We start from the raw sequence: 18,536 nt of genomic DNA on the forward strand, positions 1-18,536 counted from the left end.
ACCATACATTTTATTTTTTTAAAAAAGGAAAAAAGAATTCCTGAGAACCAAAATAGGCTCCTGTAAAGGCCTGTAAAAATCACTATATGTATTTTCATTTTGTGGAAGTTATAACAAGAAATCTTTTACTGAGAGTTAAAGTTTAAATGACACTTTAAATCTTGAGTTAAGGCTTTACTTCTGCCTTCAAATTTTTGACTTTTGATGGTGTCATAATAGTCTGTAGATTGCAATAGTCTGTGCAGCCATTTGAGACTCTGTGATTCTGGGCTATACAAATAAACTTGACTTATCATGATGTATAATTTTCAGATCTTGAGTAAATCACGAATATATTTGTGGATCTGAAGAATATGTGTAAATATAAAGGTAGCTTACATAATCAGTTGAAGGAAGTTCTTCCCATTACAAATTACCACCATTTTTTGCATGGTTCAAAATGCACTACTGCAATTTCCTTCTGCCTTGTTTGGATGTAGCCCGTCCTCCTCTACAAGCACCTTACCCAAAATTCAAGCACTGTTCAACCCTTGAAAACAACATTAAAATTCATGCATATACAAGGCTTCTGAGCACCTGTACAAAACCTGTATATAGGACCTCCAAGTCGTAAGGAAAAATTCTTAAAAAAAAAAAAGATTTAGATACGCTTGAATATATGAAATATCAAGAGCATGTGGGGAGGAAGACGTCAACAACGTGTATACATTTTGGCTTTGACAAAGAATACAAGACTTCTAGGGGAAATTATGACATGCTTTAAATAAAATTGCAGTATATGGGATACCCAAAGCCTTCAAGGTGCTCTATTTGGGGAATCTAAAATTAGAAATGTTACACAAAAAGGATGAGTATCTGTTAAGCAAGCAAAAAAGTATTACTACGGTTATGGTGTAAACAAGAGCTCCCCACTTTGGAGTAGTAGGCGTGCACTGTGGAAGAATTATTTGCAATGGAGGGGAAGACATTTCGAATAAGAATACAGAAGACCCAATAGGAAGACAAAAGGGAAAAATTAATGGGATGTAGAAAAACATCACCTCTGAACAATGAAGACTGGACTTTGAAAAGGACTTGATCATGGTAGATATTCCCCAACACTGCAATGTTTTCACCTTTGTTGTCTTTTATTTGTTGTGTTCAAAAACAAAACAAAACCAAAAAACCTAATGATACAATCAGATAAGTATTTATTTTTTTGAGTTCTCCTCAAGAAATTTGCATTTATTTTACATGAGCCTCACCTAGAGGGAGCAGACATAATTCTTGCCCATCGTATCGCTATCGGGGTACCCAAAAAAATAAACCTTGCGAATGACTGGGCAAGAAAAATTGAGTGATTTGGTCACTTTGAGCCTCCGTAGTTTGTATTCTCCCATGTGTTTTAGCATTCGTTTTTGGTTGCAAAACAGCGACATTTAGTAGTTGAATAATACACACTGTCCCTTTCAGTAAACATCTCAATAGTCACGCACTTTTCCTCTGAATTCTACAGGATTTTCTCAGAAAATTCAAATATTTGGAAAAAGTTCTTTATTTTCTGCAATAATACAAAAAAACAAAAAGTCTCGAGTTCTGGATTTATCACAAATCAACTGAAATATTGCAAGCTATTGTTTTAATAATACTAATTATGACAAATACTCAAATAATCCGTCTCAGAATATTCGAATATCATTAAAAGTATACATTGATTTGTAATGAAACCAGAAGGTATGTTTTTTTTAAAAAAAATGCATTACACAAAATAAAGAACTTCATCACAATATTCCAATTTTCGGAGTAAGTCCTGCACACGAGTGTCATTTTTCACACCAAAATTCATACAAGTGTCATTTCCACGCAAACGCTTACATAAAAAAATACAAAATAAGTAGGTTATCTTCAAATTGTGGGCCCCTCTTTTTTCCAGTCACCATGAAATGTTCCATGTAGAAAAAAGACAACTCATTCCCTTTTGCAGTCTTTCACAGAAAGACCTGACCTAGTGAGGACAAAATAAATGAACTACCGTGCCACTACCAAATGAGTCATGAAAAAGAGCTCTAATTGATACTAAAAATTACATTTATAACCACGACATGCATGTTGTTGCCAAAAATCGAGTCTTAAATTATTCTAACTGGAAGAAAGGTGTTCAGAGCTACCAGTTCATCTCAGCATTACAGGCAAGTCAACCAATTCATAAAAGGTTTTAAATGAGACCAAAGGGGAGGAGGAAAAAAAAAAAAAAACCAAACAAACAAACAAAAAAAAAAACTCTGGAAATCAGGGCTGGACTGGATCTCCATTTTATTTTGACAGCGCCTCAATTTAAAGATAGCATATTGAACCAAATTATAGTAGCAAAGCTACATGGTAGCCAAGGCAAAATTCAGTCAATTTTGTTTCTAAAACCTTTGATACTTGATAAGCTAACCACAGAGGTTATATTTTGTTTCGTTAACCCTTGATTGCAAAGGAAGCATGTGAGTGGAACGGTCGGTTAAAGCAAAAACAGAATTATTGTATATTTTTTGCCAATCCAGCCCTGGTATAAATTACCTGATAATTATCTTGATGTAAGTTCATAACACAAGAAAATATATGTGCAAAACTGCAGAAAGCATTGTCGTCCGATCAAACAGCAAGTTAAGCCAAAAAAGGGAATCGGGGGGTTGAGAGGTGTACGCACCAAAATGATGTCACACCATTCAAAAAAGGGGAAATAAATACACTCAAAATCAATTATATTAGCAGGTGCATACCATACCAATCAAAATCCTGGAGAAACATCTGAATTGTGATTGTTTTGGGACCGATTGACAGTGCTCCAGCCATAAAATGTCACACTTTCGCAGATTAGTTCCTTCAAAAATCATATTCACTCCTCTTCCCGAGGTCATTTTGCCATTGGCAACTTCGCAATAAAGTGTTGTACAATAACATCTAGGGAAGAATAGTGAAAGAAGTTTTAAAAAAACAAGAGGAGGTTGAATATTTTAAAAACCTTCCATTGGCTGTATTAAAAAAAGCTTTGGTGGAATGATGAAAATACCATTGGAAAGATGTAGGACAACTATCAAATCTGTGATATAGTGGCGGCAAGGTCATGCTCCTGAGTCCAATGATGTCCAGAAAGAGAGGAACGAAGAGTGTCATTATTTAAAAAAAAGAAAGAAAGGGGGGGTTGGGGGGTGGCTTGTGGCTAGCTCCACAATCCGGCGTAGTTGCCGTGGAGGCCGGAGCATAAAGGTCCGCCGGCTACAAAGAGTTTTGTGCCAGAGTCGTCGTAGCAGTGCGTGTACACGGCGTTAGGGAAAGAATGAAGGTCTGAGAAATAACTCCGCCATGTTTCATCGTGATTCTGGAAAAACAGAAAAGTTTGTGGTTACATTGACTTGAGTCTGTGCACTCTTAAGGCCCCAAACGGCATGAAAATGCACTTATACGCTACATAGATCAATTTAGAAAACAGAATAGCTCAAAGTTACAATTTTTTTACTCTTAAAAATAACCCCAAATGGGACAAAAGCAGACCAATCTGCTAAATGCACGCAGTTGAAAAACAGAAGAGCTTAAGTAGTGTCTGAAATAACGTCTGCCCGGAAGCCCGGGGCGTGCATCTTTTACGTCGAGCGTACGACTTACAAAACGTCTCCGCCCGGGTGGCTGACAACTTTTTTAAGGAAAAAAAAAATCTTTAGTTTTTATTTTGTTTCAGGTATTTATTTTTCAAATCAAACGTTTGCTTTATTCTAAATTTGAAATCTCCGTTCGGTTTGGAAATTTTGGAATTTGAGGTTCTTTGGCAATTTGCATACTCTGCAGCCAATGAGAAGCCTGCATCAAATAACTTTGTGTTTCTGAACTTTCCCGAGCGTTATAAGGTCGTGCATTTGCATATCATTTTCCAAAGTAGACGCACAGAGAACACAAGAAAAATGGATAAGTGGTTAGGAATCAAGCCAAAAACTCAGCCCCAGAAGAAAGATTCAAAAGAAGCTAACAAAACTGATGACGCTACAAAACGTAAAGCATCGTAGAAAGAGGAGTTCACGTGGCTTGTAGCAGACAACGCAACGCAAACATTGCATGAGTAAATACAGGTACATACTGATGGCAGATGGATAACAGCCATCTCATTTACGTGCAATGAATGTTATAGATTTATAATAAACTTAATTTTAAAGTGTGGTTCTGTTATATATTCTGATTATCAATCCTTCATACTTTGCAACAATTTTTTTTACGATTAGTCGTCTTATTGCGTTTCAAGTTGTGAAAAATGGGGCAGGCAACTTTATGGCTGGTGTCCGGTAACTTTTTGTCATGAGTTTCATACACTGGCTTAAGGTTGCATGAATTTAAGTTTTACCCTCTTAAAATAACCCCAAACGAGATGAAAATTGCTTCTTCAGCCTGCTGCCATCAGGAATGAGACTGCGAAGCCTGCGTGCCGTAGATATGCTTTACAATTGAGAACTTTTTGCACAACTCAGAACTTTTTGTTTACCAGGTACCACTACACACTTTATGTTTGTACTGTCTATCTGTCATACTGTCTATATGTGTTTCTTAGTGTAGTGTGTCTGAGCATAGTGTTTTTTTTAATTTTCTAGACACTGAGGGCTGAGAGAAACACATTTTCAATTTTTCAATTGTTTTTTCTGCACAACTGACGATAAAGCTGACTTTGACTTTAAAAATGGTCCAATTCGCTACACGGTTTTAAGGTGACATGAACTTGAATTTGTGCACTCATAAATAAACAGGACCAAAATGATTAGTGCGCTACATGGATAAATTCGAAAAACAGAAGAGGTTAAGTTTACATTAACCCCAGTTGGTGCACTCTTAAACCCAACCAAAAACATGATGAAAACGGACCGATCCGCTCGCTACACAAGGATACTTTTGAGGGGGAAAAAAAAAAAAAAAAACTGGAACAGCTTTATGTTGATAATATCTGTGTATTATATTTTGTTGCAACATCCAATTCAGCCTGGTTATCCTGAGAGGGGAACTACCTCACGTCCGGTCCCTTCTCAAGGTTTCTTAATTTTTCTCATGTTGAGGTTTTGGAGTTTTTCCTTGCCCTCATGCAGGTTTTACATCAGAGGATGGTCTAATAATAGTCTGGGGTTTGCAATAATCTTTGGTCTGTGCAGCCCTTTGAGACTCCTTGTAATTAAGGGCGTCACAAATAAACATGACATTGACATTGACCCAAAGGAGGTTAAGGTTACATGAACTTAAGTGTATTCACTTTAACATGTAACCCAAAATGGGACAAAAATTGACCCATCGGCTACACGGATCGCTTTGAAAAACAGAAGGGGTTAAGGTTACAGTAACTTGAGTTTTGCTCTCATAAAAATAACCCAAACCGGAGAAAAATTGAACAATCTGTTGCATGAACCAATTTGAAAAACAGAAACGGCTATGGTTACATGAAATTGAGTTATTGCACTCGTAAAAACAACCCAAAACGGAACAAAAATGGATCAATCCGTTACAAAGATTGTTTTGAAAAACAGAAGATTTAAGGGTTGCATTGATTTCAGTTTGAGCGCTATAAAACAAAAAGACTACATTTTTAACTAAAAACTTTAAATTGTTTTTTGTTGTCATCAAAATTAAACGACGTGCTTTATATAATAAAAGTTTTAAGTAGGACACATTGGATTGTGAAGATTAATAAAATTACCTAATAGGGGGCAAGGGGTGTTCAAACAAAATTATTTTGGGTGGTTTTACACATTACAAGCAAATTTCATTAGGTTGTAATGACCAATGGCATAGTCTAAGGTTTGTCTTTTAATAAATAACCCAATACACATATTTTTGTTGTTATGTTCTTAAATGGGCAGCACGGCGGAGCAGTGGTTAGCGCGTGTGCGGCACAGTTCTGAGGTCATGAGATCGAACCTCCTGTGTGGAGTTTACACGTTCTTCCGGTGCTTGCGTGGGTTTCCTCCCACATTCCAAAAACATGCATTTCAGGTTAATTGGCGAGTCCAAATTGTCCCTAGGTGTGAATGAGCGAGTGACTTGTCTGTCTCTGTGTGCCCTGCGACTGGTTGGCAACTGGTTCAGGGATGGCTGGGATGGGCTCCAGCACCCCCGCGACCCTACTGAGGATAAGCGGTACACATAATGGATGGATGTTTTTAAATGCTCATCGCACAATCATGAAGATTCGCTCTACGATTGAGAACTTTTTGCAAAACTCAGAAATTTTGTTTACAAGGTACTACTATGCACTTGTTTGCACTGTCTTACTGTCTACATGTGTGTCTTAGTGTAGTGTGTAAATGGCATTTAAACTTCTATACTAAATGTACACAAATCATACTGTGCACATAGATGTTTTGTCATCCATAGCAGTTAGTTGTCACCATGAGCAGCAATGTGAATTATGGTTATTATAATATACTCTTATTCTACAGTATGCTGAGAGTGGATGGAGAAATAATAATGACGGTGAACATGGTGATGATAATGATGATGGAGTGACTGTGCATCCACAAAACTTATGTAAATATGTATATTCTTGAGGTGTTTGTCATATGTAAATACACAGGATGTTTAGCAGTAACACACAATTATTAGGGAAGTGGGATAGGATCACATAAGTATATGCTTCTTCGTATTCCTTTTCGGACATTTTACGTTCACCTTGTTTTTTGATGTTTTGTTTCATTTATTTTTTTCTCATGTTCGAAATAAAGTTTCATTCATTCATTCATATAATCACAGACATAAATTATCTTCGCATGCGCCACTATGGAAAAACCTCTACAGCAGTCATTGGCCAAATGTTACATTTGCTCGATGTTAATAATTATGATTTTTAATTATTATTAATCATTAAACCAGCTCGGTGACCTTGGGGGTAGGGCGCCCGCCCCGAGACTGGGAGGTTGCTGGTTCAAGCCTCGGCAGAGTCATACCCAAGACTTACAACATTGGTACTCATTGCCTCCCTGCTTGGCGCTCGTCATTAGGGGTTGGAATTGGGGGGTTTGGTCACCTAATGACTCCCAACACATCAGTTGGGTTGAGCGAGGGGGCTGGGAATCACCTCGTCTGTATTAATCTCCCAGAAAGAGTCAGAAATATGAACTTGTTCCTGACTCTAGCCACCTCCCACTAGGGGGATATCGGTCCGGTATATATAATTATTATAGCTGAAAATGTCTACAGCTAAGATAATGCTACTTGATAAGAATAAGTAATACATCTTATTCTTGATAAGAGTCATCTTATTCTTGATAGGAATAAGTAATATATTTTTCTTAGCCAAGGGATGTGTTACTTTCAGTATTGGAACACTTGTATAATGAATTGAAGTAACATGTTTTCACATAAACCTATGCACTATTGCAATATCTAAATAGGAGTGCTGCGACAATATCTTGTCATTATGGATTATGGTCATTACTGACACAGTCTTGATTAATTGGTTGATAAAGTCAAGCTGGAGTCTCTCCATTTCTGGAGACATGCTTATTGAAGCTCATGTTATTGTAATTTAAAACAAAAGTAAAAAAAAAATCTGAATTCACTTTTAGTTTTTCCTAAATACAGCATGTAATTTTAATAAGAAAGTTATCGGTTTTCAAGTCTCCACAAGCAATATTTTAATCAGTAGGGAAAAAAAAAACCTCGTCACGCACCCCTCGTCATTTTTAGTGAACATGTTTTGAGTGTGCAAATGGTCACATACCAGCCATCCTTTCCCCGTCGTGAGCTTGAGAATGCCATCTGTGGAGCACTTGCGGTATCCTCCGGTCGGCACCGAAGGTTTCTTGAGGAATCTCTGAGCGCGGATGTCGTAGAAAAGGAGCGAACCCTGACCGGTGCCCACTGTGACTATGTGCTCGTAAAAACTCACCGAACGGATCCCTGTGCAGACAACGCTCAATATTAATGTTGAATACTGTATTTTCTAAACAATAGGTTACAATTTGGCCGGTGTTGCGGCTTATATTTCAGTGAGACCTATAGATTAAATTCATAACACATTCTAATACCATTGAGTTTTAAATTTTGATTACGGGTACTGTATACCACTTCACGTTATTTTCACACTCAACTGCAGGGAGGGCGCTCTAGGTCTGTGTTGAGAATTTCAAACTTGACTGCGACGTAGAAGCAGAATGGGGAGACAGCTTTTTGTCTACCTCCCGAGCGAGGGAGTTGTTTACCGGTAAAAGTGACACAGAAGATGAATATTTTATTGGATTTAGTGATTTGGAGTAAATATGATAGTTTAGTGAACCTCCTCTTTATGCTAGATTTATCTAAATAACTTAATATGTTACGCTGTTACTGGCTAGCCTGTCTAAGGGATGCATGTACGCGTAATATTGGTATACAGTGTTTTCTAGTTTATTTTATTTTAAATTGCCTTTTAAGATGACATTATGATTTTGGTGTTGGATATTATAAAATAAATTTCCCCCATAAATGCAACTCATACTCTATAAGCGATGTATATGTTTTTTTCCTTCTTAATTACGCATTTTTTGACTGGTGCGACTTGTACTTCGGAGAGACTTGTACTCCGGAAAGTAGGCTAAATATTTTTTAAGAGATACTTTGGTTGGTTGGATCCCTTATTACTAGGGTTGTGGTGTGTCTTGGACATCCAGCCAGGTGGGATACTTAAGCTGTATCAAACAAGAAAATCCACGCACCGCTTCCCCTCTCTCGAGAACTGACTGATTTGATGGTTTGCGTCGGCTGACGGGGGTCCAAAAAGGACACGTGGGCCTGCGATCCAGCGGCGTATACCGACCAGTCCAGCCCGTATGCCAGGCATACGTTCTCTTTGCAGTGTGGCAGTTTGGTTGACAAAATCTGCAGGAGGCACATAGCCCGAAAATAAGACCATCAACCAACTTATGATGGATCCACCTGCATCCATCCGCTACTCTACTGTAAGAGATCAAGTCAAATCACGACACAGGTAAACAACACTTCATTTTTCCTTTACATAAATCAAACTCATTTTCACCCAGGGCCGCACAAGTGTGATGGCTGTCATCAAAGGACCTGATTCAAAAGTGGGATGTGGGATTTGAAAACTTAAGGCTGCAACTTTGTCCCAGGTAATGTCAGCAAAATAACACATGATTTGCGTGTATTTCTTAAACGCACTTAAATTAAGATTTTTCATCTTTTGGAGGGTTTGTTTCCCCATCCCAAGCATATCTGCATCCATCGACGTTGCTTGACGCTAGCTGTCTGTTTAGCCCCATAATTCCCGTTTACAAATAAACTAATTAAATAATTTTCTCTAGGCCGTAGACCAATCGAACTTTGATTCACATCATTATCGGCCACTTGCAAGCTTGGTTTTACCCCACTTTAGCCTATACAAGCCTGTAAATGCTAAAAAGGACCCGCCTCTTTTACCCCTGAATAACTTTAGCCAATAGAGACTGATTCAAATGATGATTGACACATTGGTTAGGAAAGGAAATGCCGGTGTATATATATATATATATATATATATATATATATATATACATATATCTCTCGCAGAATGCACCGCATACTTCTTCTACGGGGGAAAATCAAGTCGGCGGCTGCTTACCGTAGTTGCAAGACCTATTGCGACTCAATATTGATCCATATATAAGGCGCACCGTATTATAAGGCGCATGGTCAGCTTTTGAAGAAATTGAAGGCTTTTAGGTGTGCCTTATATTGCAAAAAATACGGAGATTGTAAAATTTTTTTTTACAAATATATACATTTTACATCGCAGTATACACCCATCATGGGTTGGTTTTGGAGCATAACCCCCGTGTTAAACAAGGCTTCACTGTGATGTCATATTCCTAGGGTCTATTGCGGTGGTCTCAAGTACAGAGCTAATTTTTGTCACTTATTAGCGCAAAGGGCACCCAGTTTGACATGCATTTCCAAAATAACAACGCATCATGTTATTTTTATGTTGTTACTATGTTATTACAAGGTTAATTTTTGGAAGTCGGATTAAATCGGGAAAACACAATGACCCAGCACTAGTGACCTGTTTTCAGAGCAGGTTGGCGGGCACCTTAGCTGTCCTCAGGGGGCAGGCACCCTGGTGTCGTGGGTACCACTTTAGAGACCTCTGGTCTACTGTATAAAATAAGTGAAGTGAACTTGCCTTGCACAGGCTACGCTCAGTTTTCCAGAGGTGAAAGAAGCCATCTAAAGATACAGCACCCAACTCCTGAAAGAGAACAATCCGTGGCCAGAGTTATAACCCCCTGCATTCACTCTCTGAAACCTAAGTGAATTTATAACAGCGACAATGCTCACTCTGTGGTTGTTGTTGAAGGCCAAGGCCCGGACTTTGCAGCTGTTGGGGTGGGGGATGTCTTTAAGTGCTCGGTGTGAGATGCGGGCATAGCTTGGCATGGTCGTCTCGCTTGGACTATGCTGTGCTTGGTTCAGGACTTCCTCTGTGACTTCCCAAAGACCCATAGAGCCGTCTCGCGAGCCTAAAAAGGGGACATCATCAACAGGGAGGGTTGATAAGTTTATTCTGCCTGTTTCTGTTTTTAATATTGGACGAATGCAAAAGAAATTGCATGGTATGCCAGTTATGACTATAATTCCCCCCGATTGTTATTTTGACTATTACGCACTGTTTGTCACTATCAACTGTTATTCCATTTCAACCCATTTAGAGCCGTTCTGTTATTTGTAACCTAGGAGAGGGCTCAGGGAAGGCTTTAAGGACGGATTTGGAATTTGACCGTGTGAGGGTTTTTTGTACAGTCCTCTACTGTTCTCCTTGCAAGTTCAAAAATATTTTTTGTTTTCTACTTATTTTAAGTGTCTACTAAAATATAAACTAATTATTTGTTTACGCAGGTCATTAAAAAAATGCCAGGAACATATCGTTTGTTTTGAGTTTATGTGCTTAGTTTTAGACAATAATGACATACACCAACATGGAAAACTGATTTAAGACAGTTCATCCACAGTATCTTGTTGGGTGATGCAATCTTTTCTAAAAAATATTGTAAAATAAAATGTTCCCATATTTTTTCAAACATTCAAACTGGGGAAATAACATTTACAATTAGAAAAAAAAATAAATGTAAATGCCGGCTGTAAGGGAAAGACATGCTTCAAACCATCCATTTTATCCTAACTAGTATTGTGGGCAATGTTCCCTCTAATTTTCCACGGGTCTGAGCGTTCACACAGAGTCGGTGAGCAACGCTTGAAGCAACAGTGAGCAACAGCAATCCCAAGTGTGGCAACTAAGTCATTATCAAACATGCCCAAAACTTGACATCACGTTACATTTTGCTGAGTTTACGGCAATGCAATTTTTTTTCACTTTTGAATAAATTGACTAATGTATTATTGCAAAGGTTGTACAGCCTACAAACGTCATTTGTTTTTACAACAATTTTTTCACGAGATTTCCATTTCTTTTTTTTCCTGGTATCTTTTGTCGCATAATACTAACTTTTTGGGGGGCTTATTTAGTCGGTTGCATGATACACAACTGTATTTAATCTTATTGTTTAGTGGAAGTACAATGTTGGGAACAAGATTGACTTCGTATAAATTATTTGAATGCAACACAAACTTTTTCTTCTTTTTCCCAGTTTTTTTCTATTTTTTTTCCCAATTCCTTTAATAAAAATCTCATTGTGTTTATTTTTTTCCTAGCCGTTTCTTTTTTTCTTTTTGTTCTCTACTTTTTTTCCCTTTTTTTCTTTCTTTTTTTCTGGCTTTTTTTTTCAGAATTTTTCCTTCTTTTGTCTCTTCCTTTTGTGTCTTTTTCCTCAGCTTTTCACTACTTTTTCATTTTGGTAGTTTTTTCTTTTTTGTTCTATTCCCCCTTCCTTTAAGTCATTTTGTGCATAATTTTACATAACATTTGGTCATATAGGAATGAAAGAAGCAAAAACAACCCAAAAGAGCCGGTTCCTTTTAGTGAGCCGAGCCGAAAAAGCTGGTTCTCGAAAAACTCTACTGATTTTACTCAACTTCGTTCTTCTTCGACCTTGACTTCAAAATACCGCATTTAGAATACAACGTCAGGGGAACCCTTGTATTTTTACCTTTATGCACTGTAACTTTGACTTAATTCGCTTCTTAATTAGCAATTTCGAGCCCTGATTTTTGTGAGCTGGCTAGATTTTCTTGTGCGCGGAAAAGCTCTGGGTAGTGCGCAATTGTGCACACACGGAGTTTAGAGGGAACATTGCGCTGGATAGATTTTCTTGTGCGCTGAGAATGTGCTGGCAGTGCGCAATTGCGCACGCGCGCAGCTTAGAGGGAACATTGATTGTGTGGGTGCTGGAGCAGTGGGTAGGGGACACCCTTAACTGGTTTCCAGCCAGTCGCAGGGGACACAGAGACCGACAACCATTCATACTCTCACTCATACCTAAGGACAATTTAGAGTCACCAATTCACCTGCCATGTCTTGTGGGGGAGTAAACCGGAGTGCCCGGAGGAAACCCATGCAAGCGTGGGGAGAACATGCAAACTCCACACAGGAAGGCTGGTAGCTAGATTTGAACCCATGACCTCAAAACTGTGCAGTGGACGCGCTGACCACTCATCACCCATGCCGCTACAGCTTGCTTCAAACCTTATTATTGAATTAAAAATAAAATAAACACTCCCAGAGGACTGAAACACTACTGTGTAGATTTTCAAAAAAAATGTTTTGGCCGTTTTGTAGTCTATACACCACATACAAACACACGCACACAAATTGGGATGTATAGATTGTATAATAGTCTAGATCTAGATTAGATATATGATGTTCAGAGAAATTGAAAATTTCATTGTGGGATATGTTTTGTTCATGCTTTGAACCTCTGATTAATTTGAGATGTGTTTGGCTGCATGATTATATTTGAACTACAATTAGTTGCCTGTATGACCCACTAAAAATAATCTTTATTAGATTCAGTCAATTACATTTTGTGAGGTGGCTGCCCGGAATTTTTTTTTTTTTTTTTTACGTAGACCAGTGCTATAAATTTACCGTGAACAAAATGTTGATTCTTCTCCCTTGTTTTTGTCAAATAAATGACTGGGAACAATATTCATGTAATTATATGATATTAGAAATATTATTTAAATAATATTTATTTGGAATCATGACTTACAATAATTCAAGATTATTCTAAATGTGTTATGCACTTTAAAATAAGTAAATTCTTATGCACTTTAAAATAACTTGATTCAACTAATTTGTGCAACTTCCTTATTTTACTGTACTTAAAATAACCATTTGGATTTACACAATATTTGTGTACCACCAGTTGATTAATATAAATACATTGCAAGATTAATTTTTGAGTGTGTTTCTATCAAGAAAGTGGATGTGTCTTGCAGTCCCACATATTGAGTTTTGATCCGAATACAATGTAGAAGGCCTATTTTAAAGCAGTGTCTTAAGCTACTTCTAGATAAATTAAATTGTTACATTTAGTGATGGCATCTTTTGGGATGTTCCCATTTCCCCTGCTTTTGAAGGACATTGCGTTGCGGTTTTGTGTCAAAAAGAACTCACCAGACACAGCCATCCTCTCACTAATCCACGCTATCGAGAAGATCCAGTCATTGTGTCCATCCTGAGAACATGTGACGGCCATGAAAACACAGTAAATCACAAACATGTGGAAAAATGTACCCCTCTGAACTGTTTTGAATATAGTCAATTGAACTCACATCACCAACACAAACAGGGTCCAGTGTGGGCAGTTTGTATATAGCAATGCTGTTGGGGTTGTCGCCCCCGGTGGCAAGGAGGGTTCTTGAGGGGTTGATCTCAATGGCATGGATTCCGCAACCCTGCTGGTCGAGCCGAGAATGAGAGCTTGCCAAGTTCTGGTAGTTTTGCACTACTCCTACCGCGGAGCCTGCGCCATGACATTCCCTGTCCTTGAGCATGGGGATCCGGGTGATTTGCCCGGTCATGACGTTGGTTACAAAAAGCTGCAGAAGGAAAATTGTTTACATACATGAATGTAAGGAACAACAAATGGGTAAGTGCAATAATTTTGTGATTAACGGTTAGAAATATAAATGTCACTTGACTAATGACGGCTATACGGGTCAAAAACAATTTGGGGTTCGGTACTCTTAAGTAGACTGAAGGTATGGCATCCCAGCAATAAAATGTTTTTTTTTTTAATCTATTATGTAAAATTATGCGTTTTTTTTTTCTGCATTTTTCCTACTATACAGCATCAGCAACAAATTATTCTGCTTGTCCAAACACACACAAAATTCAAATTTTGCAGTGTTTGTGGATTAGAGGTCTCGAAGTGTATAATATTGGTAAAAATCATATTAGATGCTTGTCTGCCATTTGTTTGTGGCACGGCATTGTGAAGATGGCGATATGGTTTTGCGAGAACTCCCTCCTAAAATGCATTTATTTCTCTTTATTCAGTTCAGAATCTCATGTGCTTCGTAAAGACTGTGCGAGTCAGGGATATAATACCATATTTTTGTATTTCTGTATTCATTTGCTATGGGTCCATGGCATGCGATGATGCTAAAGGGAGAGCCGAAAACATAACAATGGAAACAGAGCTGGCAATTAACAACAACTATGAAGAAAGCACACTAATCACTACTCTCGCTTAGTTGTATGACTGGTACTAATCAAAGACAAGTACGATTATTCAAAATAAGGGGAAGGGTCTACTGCATCAAATAGGTTACATGTAAAAAAAGAAAGTCATCTCACCGTGTTGCACTTGGTCCCACACACAACTTGCTCCTGGTTAAGCCACTGAGAGGCAAACACTTTGTTAAGACGCCCCAGAAAAAACTCCCTCTCTGTGAGGATGCTGGGAAGCCTTCCGGCTGCAAATCCACGCATGCACCGCTGAAGTTGCAATTCATGCTGCTGTTGAGGTCTGAATTCTCGGCCTCGAAGAACGCAGACCATAGAATTGGGACTGCGCCACCACTGCACATGACGGGAGGAACAAGCCTCGCGGCTCCGCTTGTATGGCGCCTGACACCAGCTCAGCTAATTGAGAGAAAAAGGAAACAATATTGGTTAATTTGGAGGAAAAATAGATTGTAATCACTCAAAAGTGTTTGGTCATTATCCCTAAAAGTGGGGTACGTAGTTGGAGGTGTACAATCAAGGAGAAAACATATATGTCACACCCCAGGCCAAATTATGACAACAACAAAAAACAAAGAAAAAAAATTATTTTAATCACTGAAGTCTTTTGTCATTAACCCTAAAAACTCACACACCTAGGACTCTCTCCCTCCATCTGCCACTGGATAATGGACTTCCTCTCAAACCGCCCACAGTCCGTGAAACTCGGTAACCACCTCTAACCCACCCTAACACTGAACACTGGCTCCCCCCCAAGGTTGTGCACTGAGCCCCCTGCTTTTTACCCTCTACACCTCCGACTGCTCACCGACCCACCCCACAAACACAATCATTATGTTTGCCGACGATACCACCTTGATCGGCCTCATCTCTGAAGGGGACGAGGCGGCGTACAGGGATGAGGTAGAGTCACTGTCAACGTGGTGTTCGAAAAACCACCTCATACTGAACACCACAAAAACAAAAGAACTGACACTGGACTTCAGAAGGAATGGCAGGAATCCAGAACCACTCATGATAAAAGGAGACTGTGTAGAGAGTCCACTCCTTCAAATTTCTGGGTGTGCACATCTCCGACGACCTCTTCTGGTCTGCAAACACCAGAGCGGTGGTAGGGAAGGCCCAGCAGCGACTGCATTTCCTGAGTGTGCTCAGGAAAAATCATCTTAAACAGCTGCTGCAAGTGTCCTTTTACAAAGCCACAGTGAACATTGCCTGCTCTCGCTACCTCAGCAGAGCAGAAAACATCACCAAGGACTTTTCTCACCCCGGCCACCACCTCTTCGACCAGCTGCCTTCCGCCAAGTGCTACAGGTCACACAAAACAAAACCAAACAGACTCAGAGACAGTTTCTTCCCCAGAGCCATTACCACCCTAAACAGACACCGCACAAAAAACTGAAAAACTCTTGCAAAAACACTACCTCATACGAACGTAAAATGGTACTCATGCCTAGGTTTCTTTCACATGTTGACTGCACTATGTTTACTGCTCACCTTGCACAATGTTGACTATTTTTTTGCACTATGATGACTATTTTTGCACCAAATGCATAATTGCACAAACCTTTACGATACCAAACTGTATTACGATACCAAACTGTAAGTAACATCCTACATGCCGACATTTCTTGTGTAAATATTGTTTAAATTATAACTATAACCTTATCCTCCTTGTTGATAACCTTATCTTCTCTGTTCCTTTATCTTCTTGGCTTTTTTACCTCACTGTGAATGTGTGATACTGGAGTGTCATGCCCAATTTCGTTGTCACAATATGTTAACCCATTTTGTAACAATGACAATAAAGGTATAATCTATTCTATTCTAAAAGTGAGGTGCGTAGTTTCAGGTGCACTTTAAAGAAGGCAAAAACATATGTTAGTCAAACCCCAGGCCAAATCGTATGTGTGTATATATATATATACATATATATATATATATATATATATAACCTATGACTTATAGATCGGAAAATACAGTACATTAAAACAAAACTGAAAAATACAATAAAAAATTAAGGGCTGTTTTCTAAGAGTTAATTTAGAAACAAAATGTAAAATATTGATTCATTCTTTTATTAATCCATCTGACCACATTAAGAAAAAATTATAAATGTGCATTTTTTTTAACAACCTTGTTTTATATTATCTCTTATGGGTGTTTTGGTTTATGTCAGCTGTTTTATTAGGTCACTTTCTTTTTGTAGTAAATCATGTTGTTTTTAAATGGCCATCAGCGTTCTAAACAGGAAAAAATGTCTTGTATTGTTCTTATTTTTGAACGTTTCTGATAATATTGCACTATATGGTGATGCACGTACAACTTAGGGAGTTTATGAGCACTACTTCGTAAATATTGCCTATCCTAAAATTGGTTCGAGACCGGGTGGAAACATATGTTGGCCTGGAGAGGGATGGGCGCCACCAGGCTGTGCTTGCCCAAGACACACAGGAAATTGCATCCCTACGACCCTAGTGGTTAAAGGATCAGACCAACCGAAATTATTTTTTATCTTGTTTATTTACTTTCAAGTCTTACAGTACATGTTTATCCTAGATCCTGTAACCTGGATCCAACATGACCTGCTACCTTTAGCACTAAGCTAACGTTCGCCGCATATACGCATTGTTAACACTTTTCAAATTGAAATTAATTTCCGAGTAGTTTAACGACACCGATTGCTCCAACGTTGCGAAGACTTTGCACACATGAAACAACTCGATCCTTTCTAACGCCGAGCTAAACTAACATGCTAACATGAGTTTGGCTAGCTTAGCCAAAAAGAGATGCGAGCGGGCTTCCGCCTACCTGTTGTTGTAGGTCCTTGGGCTCCCCTGCTTTTCTTTTCCTGCTAACTGATTTTCTCGCCATAATCTGACACACACAGTTTCCTCACCCACGAGGAAGATAAACCCAATTTCGGACGTTGGTTCATAAAACGTCGCGGAGCAATTTTGTTGTGTGGCCTTTTGCTGGCGGAGTCCGCTGACACGCAAGGACGATTACATGCGGTGATACGTTACCCTCGTCGCCGTCTAGGCTTGCTCGGATTTCAATTATCTTCGGGAAAATTGACGCTAGATAAATGTTAAGTTTTGTGTCGCTTGATTCTGTTTCTTTTTGTTTGTTTTAGAGGTGCAAGCTAAGGGGTTTGGTTATCTCTTGGGGAGCTTGAAGCTTCAGCAGTTCATTTGCTAAAGCGCGCAGCCGCACTCGTGAAACGTCAACAAAAACAAGGTCACACGTGAACGCGCGCGTATAACGTGCTCGTTCGCGTAGACTTCAAAAGCCTCCCATTGCTATTTATTAAAGGGACAGTGTGTATTATTTAACGCCTCCTAATGGTTGAATTTTTGATTATCCAATATTGATTTGGATAGTAGGCAAAAATATATGAACTATCACGTAAAAGTGCAATTGTTTATGCTAGTTATTCTAGAAATCTGTTTTCATTTTACATAACGTGAGGGGGCTGACATCTTTTTCGGCCATCAAAAATCCCGTCCCGTCCCCCCTTTATTTTTTTTTCTTAAGTTTTACCTTCATTTATTTTGCTTTCGCCCTCATATTTTCTTTATTCATTCTTCCTCTTTCACCCCCCCCCCTCTTTCCCTTGTCTGTTTGCTTGCTGTCATTATTTTTCCTGTTTGTCTTTTCCCTCCCTCTTTTCCTCTTTCCTTTGTTTTTTTTTTGTTGTTGTTTCTTCCTGGTTTGTCTCTCTTATTTCATTAAAAAGGTTGGGCAAAGAAAACAAGAAAAATTGTGCGGTTTAGTCAATTTGAGTCTCCATAATTTGTAAATCACTCAAGTTTGCTTGCACAAAATTATACAGTGACGTATAATTAAATATTATACATAGTCCCATTAAGACACAAAGTGCGAGACAGTTTGTATAAAATCATTCACAGGAATTATCACTCTT

The 18,536-nt window shown here is 38.6% G+C and overlaps 1 protein-coding gene across 2 annotated transcripts; it reads right to left on the bottom strand.

Annotated features, from left to right (window-relative positions):
* Positions 1–627: 627 nt before the first annotated feature.
* Positions 628–17,842, bottom strand: dcaf12 (DDB1 and CUL4 associated factor 12). 2 transcript variants are annotated; one of them, XM_088337991.1, is made up of 10 exons: positions 17,423–17,842; positions 14,723–15,010; positions 13,879–13,962; positions 13,696–13,818; positions 13,538–13,598; positions 10,303–10,484; positions 10,148–10,213; positions 8,685–8,847; positions 7,712–7,890; positions 628–3,346 (listed from the first exon to the last, which is right to left on the bottom strand). In XM_088337991.1, the coding sequence occupies exons 1-10, from the start codon at positions 17,483–17,485 to the stop codon at positions 3,188–3,190; spliced, it is 1,368 nt and encodes a 455-aa protein (XP_088194117.1). In that variant the 5' UTR covers positions 17,486–17,842; the 3' UTR covers positions 628–3,187. The 2 variants fall into 2 exon arrangements, with proteins under 2 accessions (XP_088194117.1, XP_088194116.1); XM_088337990.1 differs by having other exon boundaries at positions 13,696–13,962.
* Positions 17,843–18,536: the final 694 nt, after the last annotated feature.

Source organism: Urocampus carinirostris, chromosome 6 (genome assembly GCF_059441175.1).
Source record: "Urocampus carinirostris isolate Australia breed hairy pipefish chromosome 6, RoL_Ucar_1.0, whole genome shotgun sequence".
NCBI classification, from domain to species: Eukaryota; Metazoa; Chordata; class Actinopteri; order Syngnathiformes; family Syngnathidae; genus Urocampus; species Urocampus carinirostris.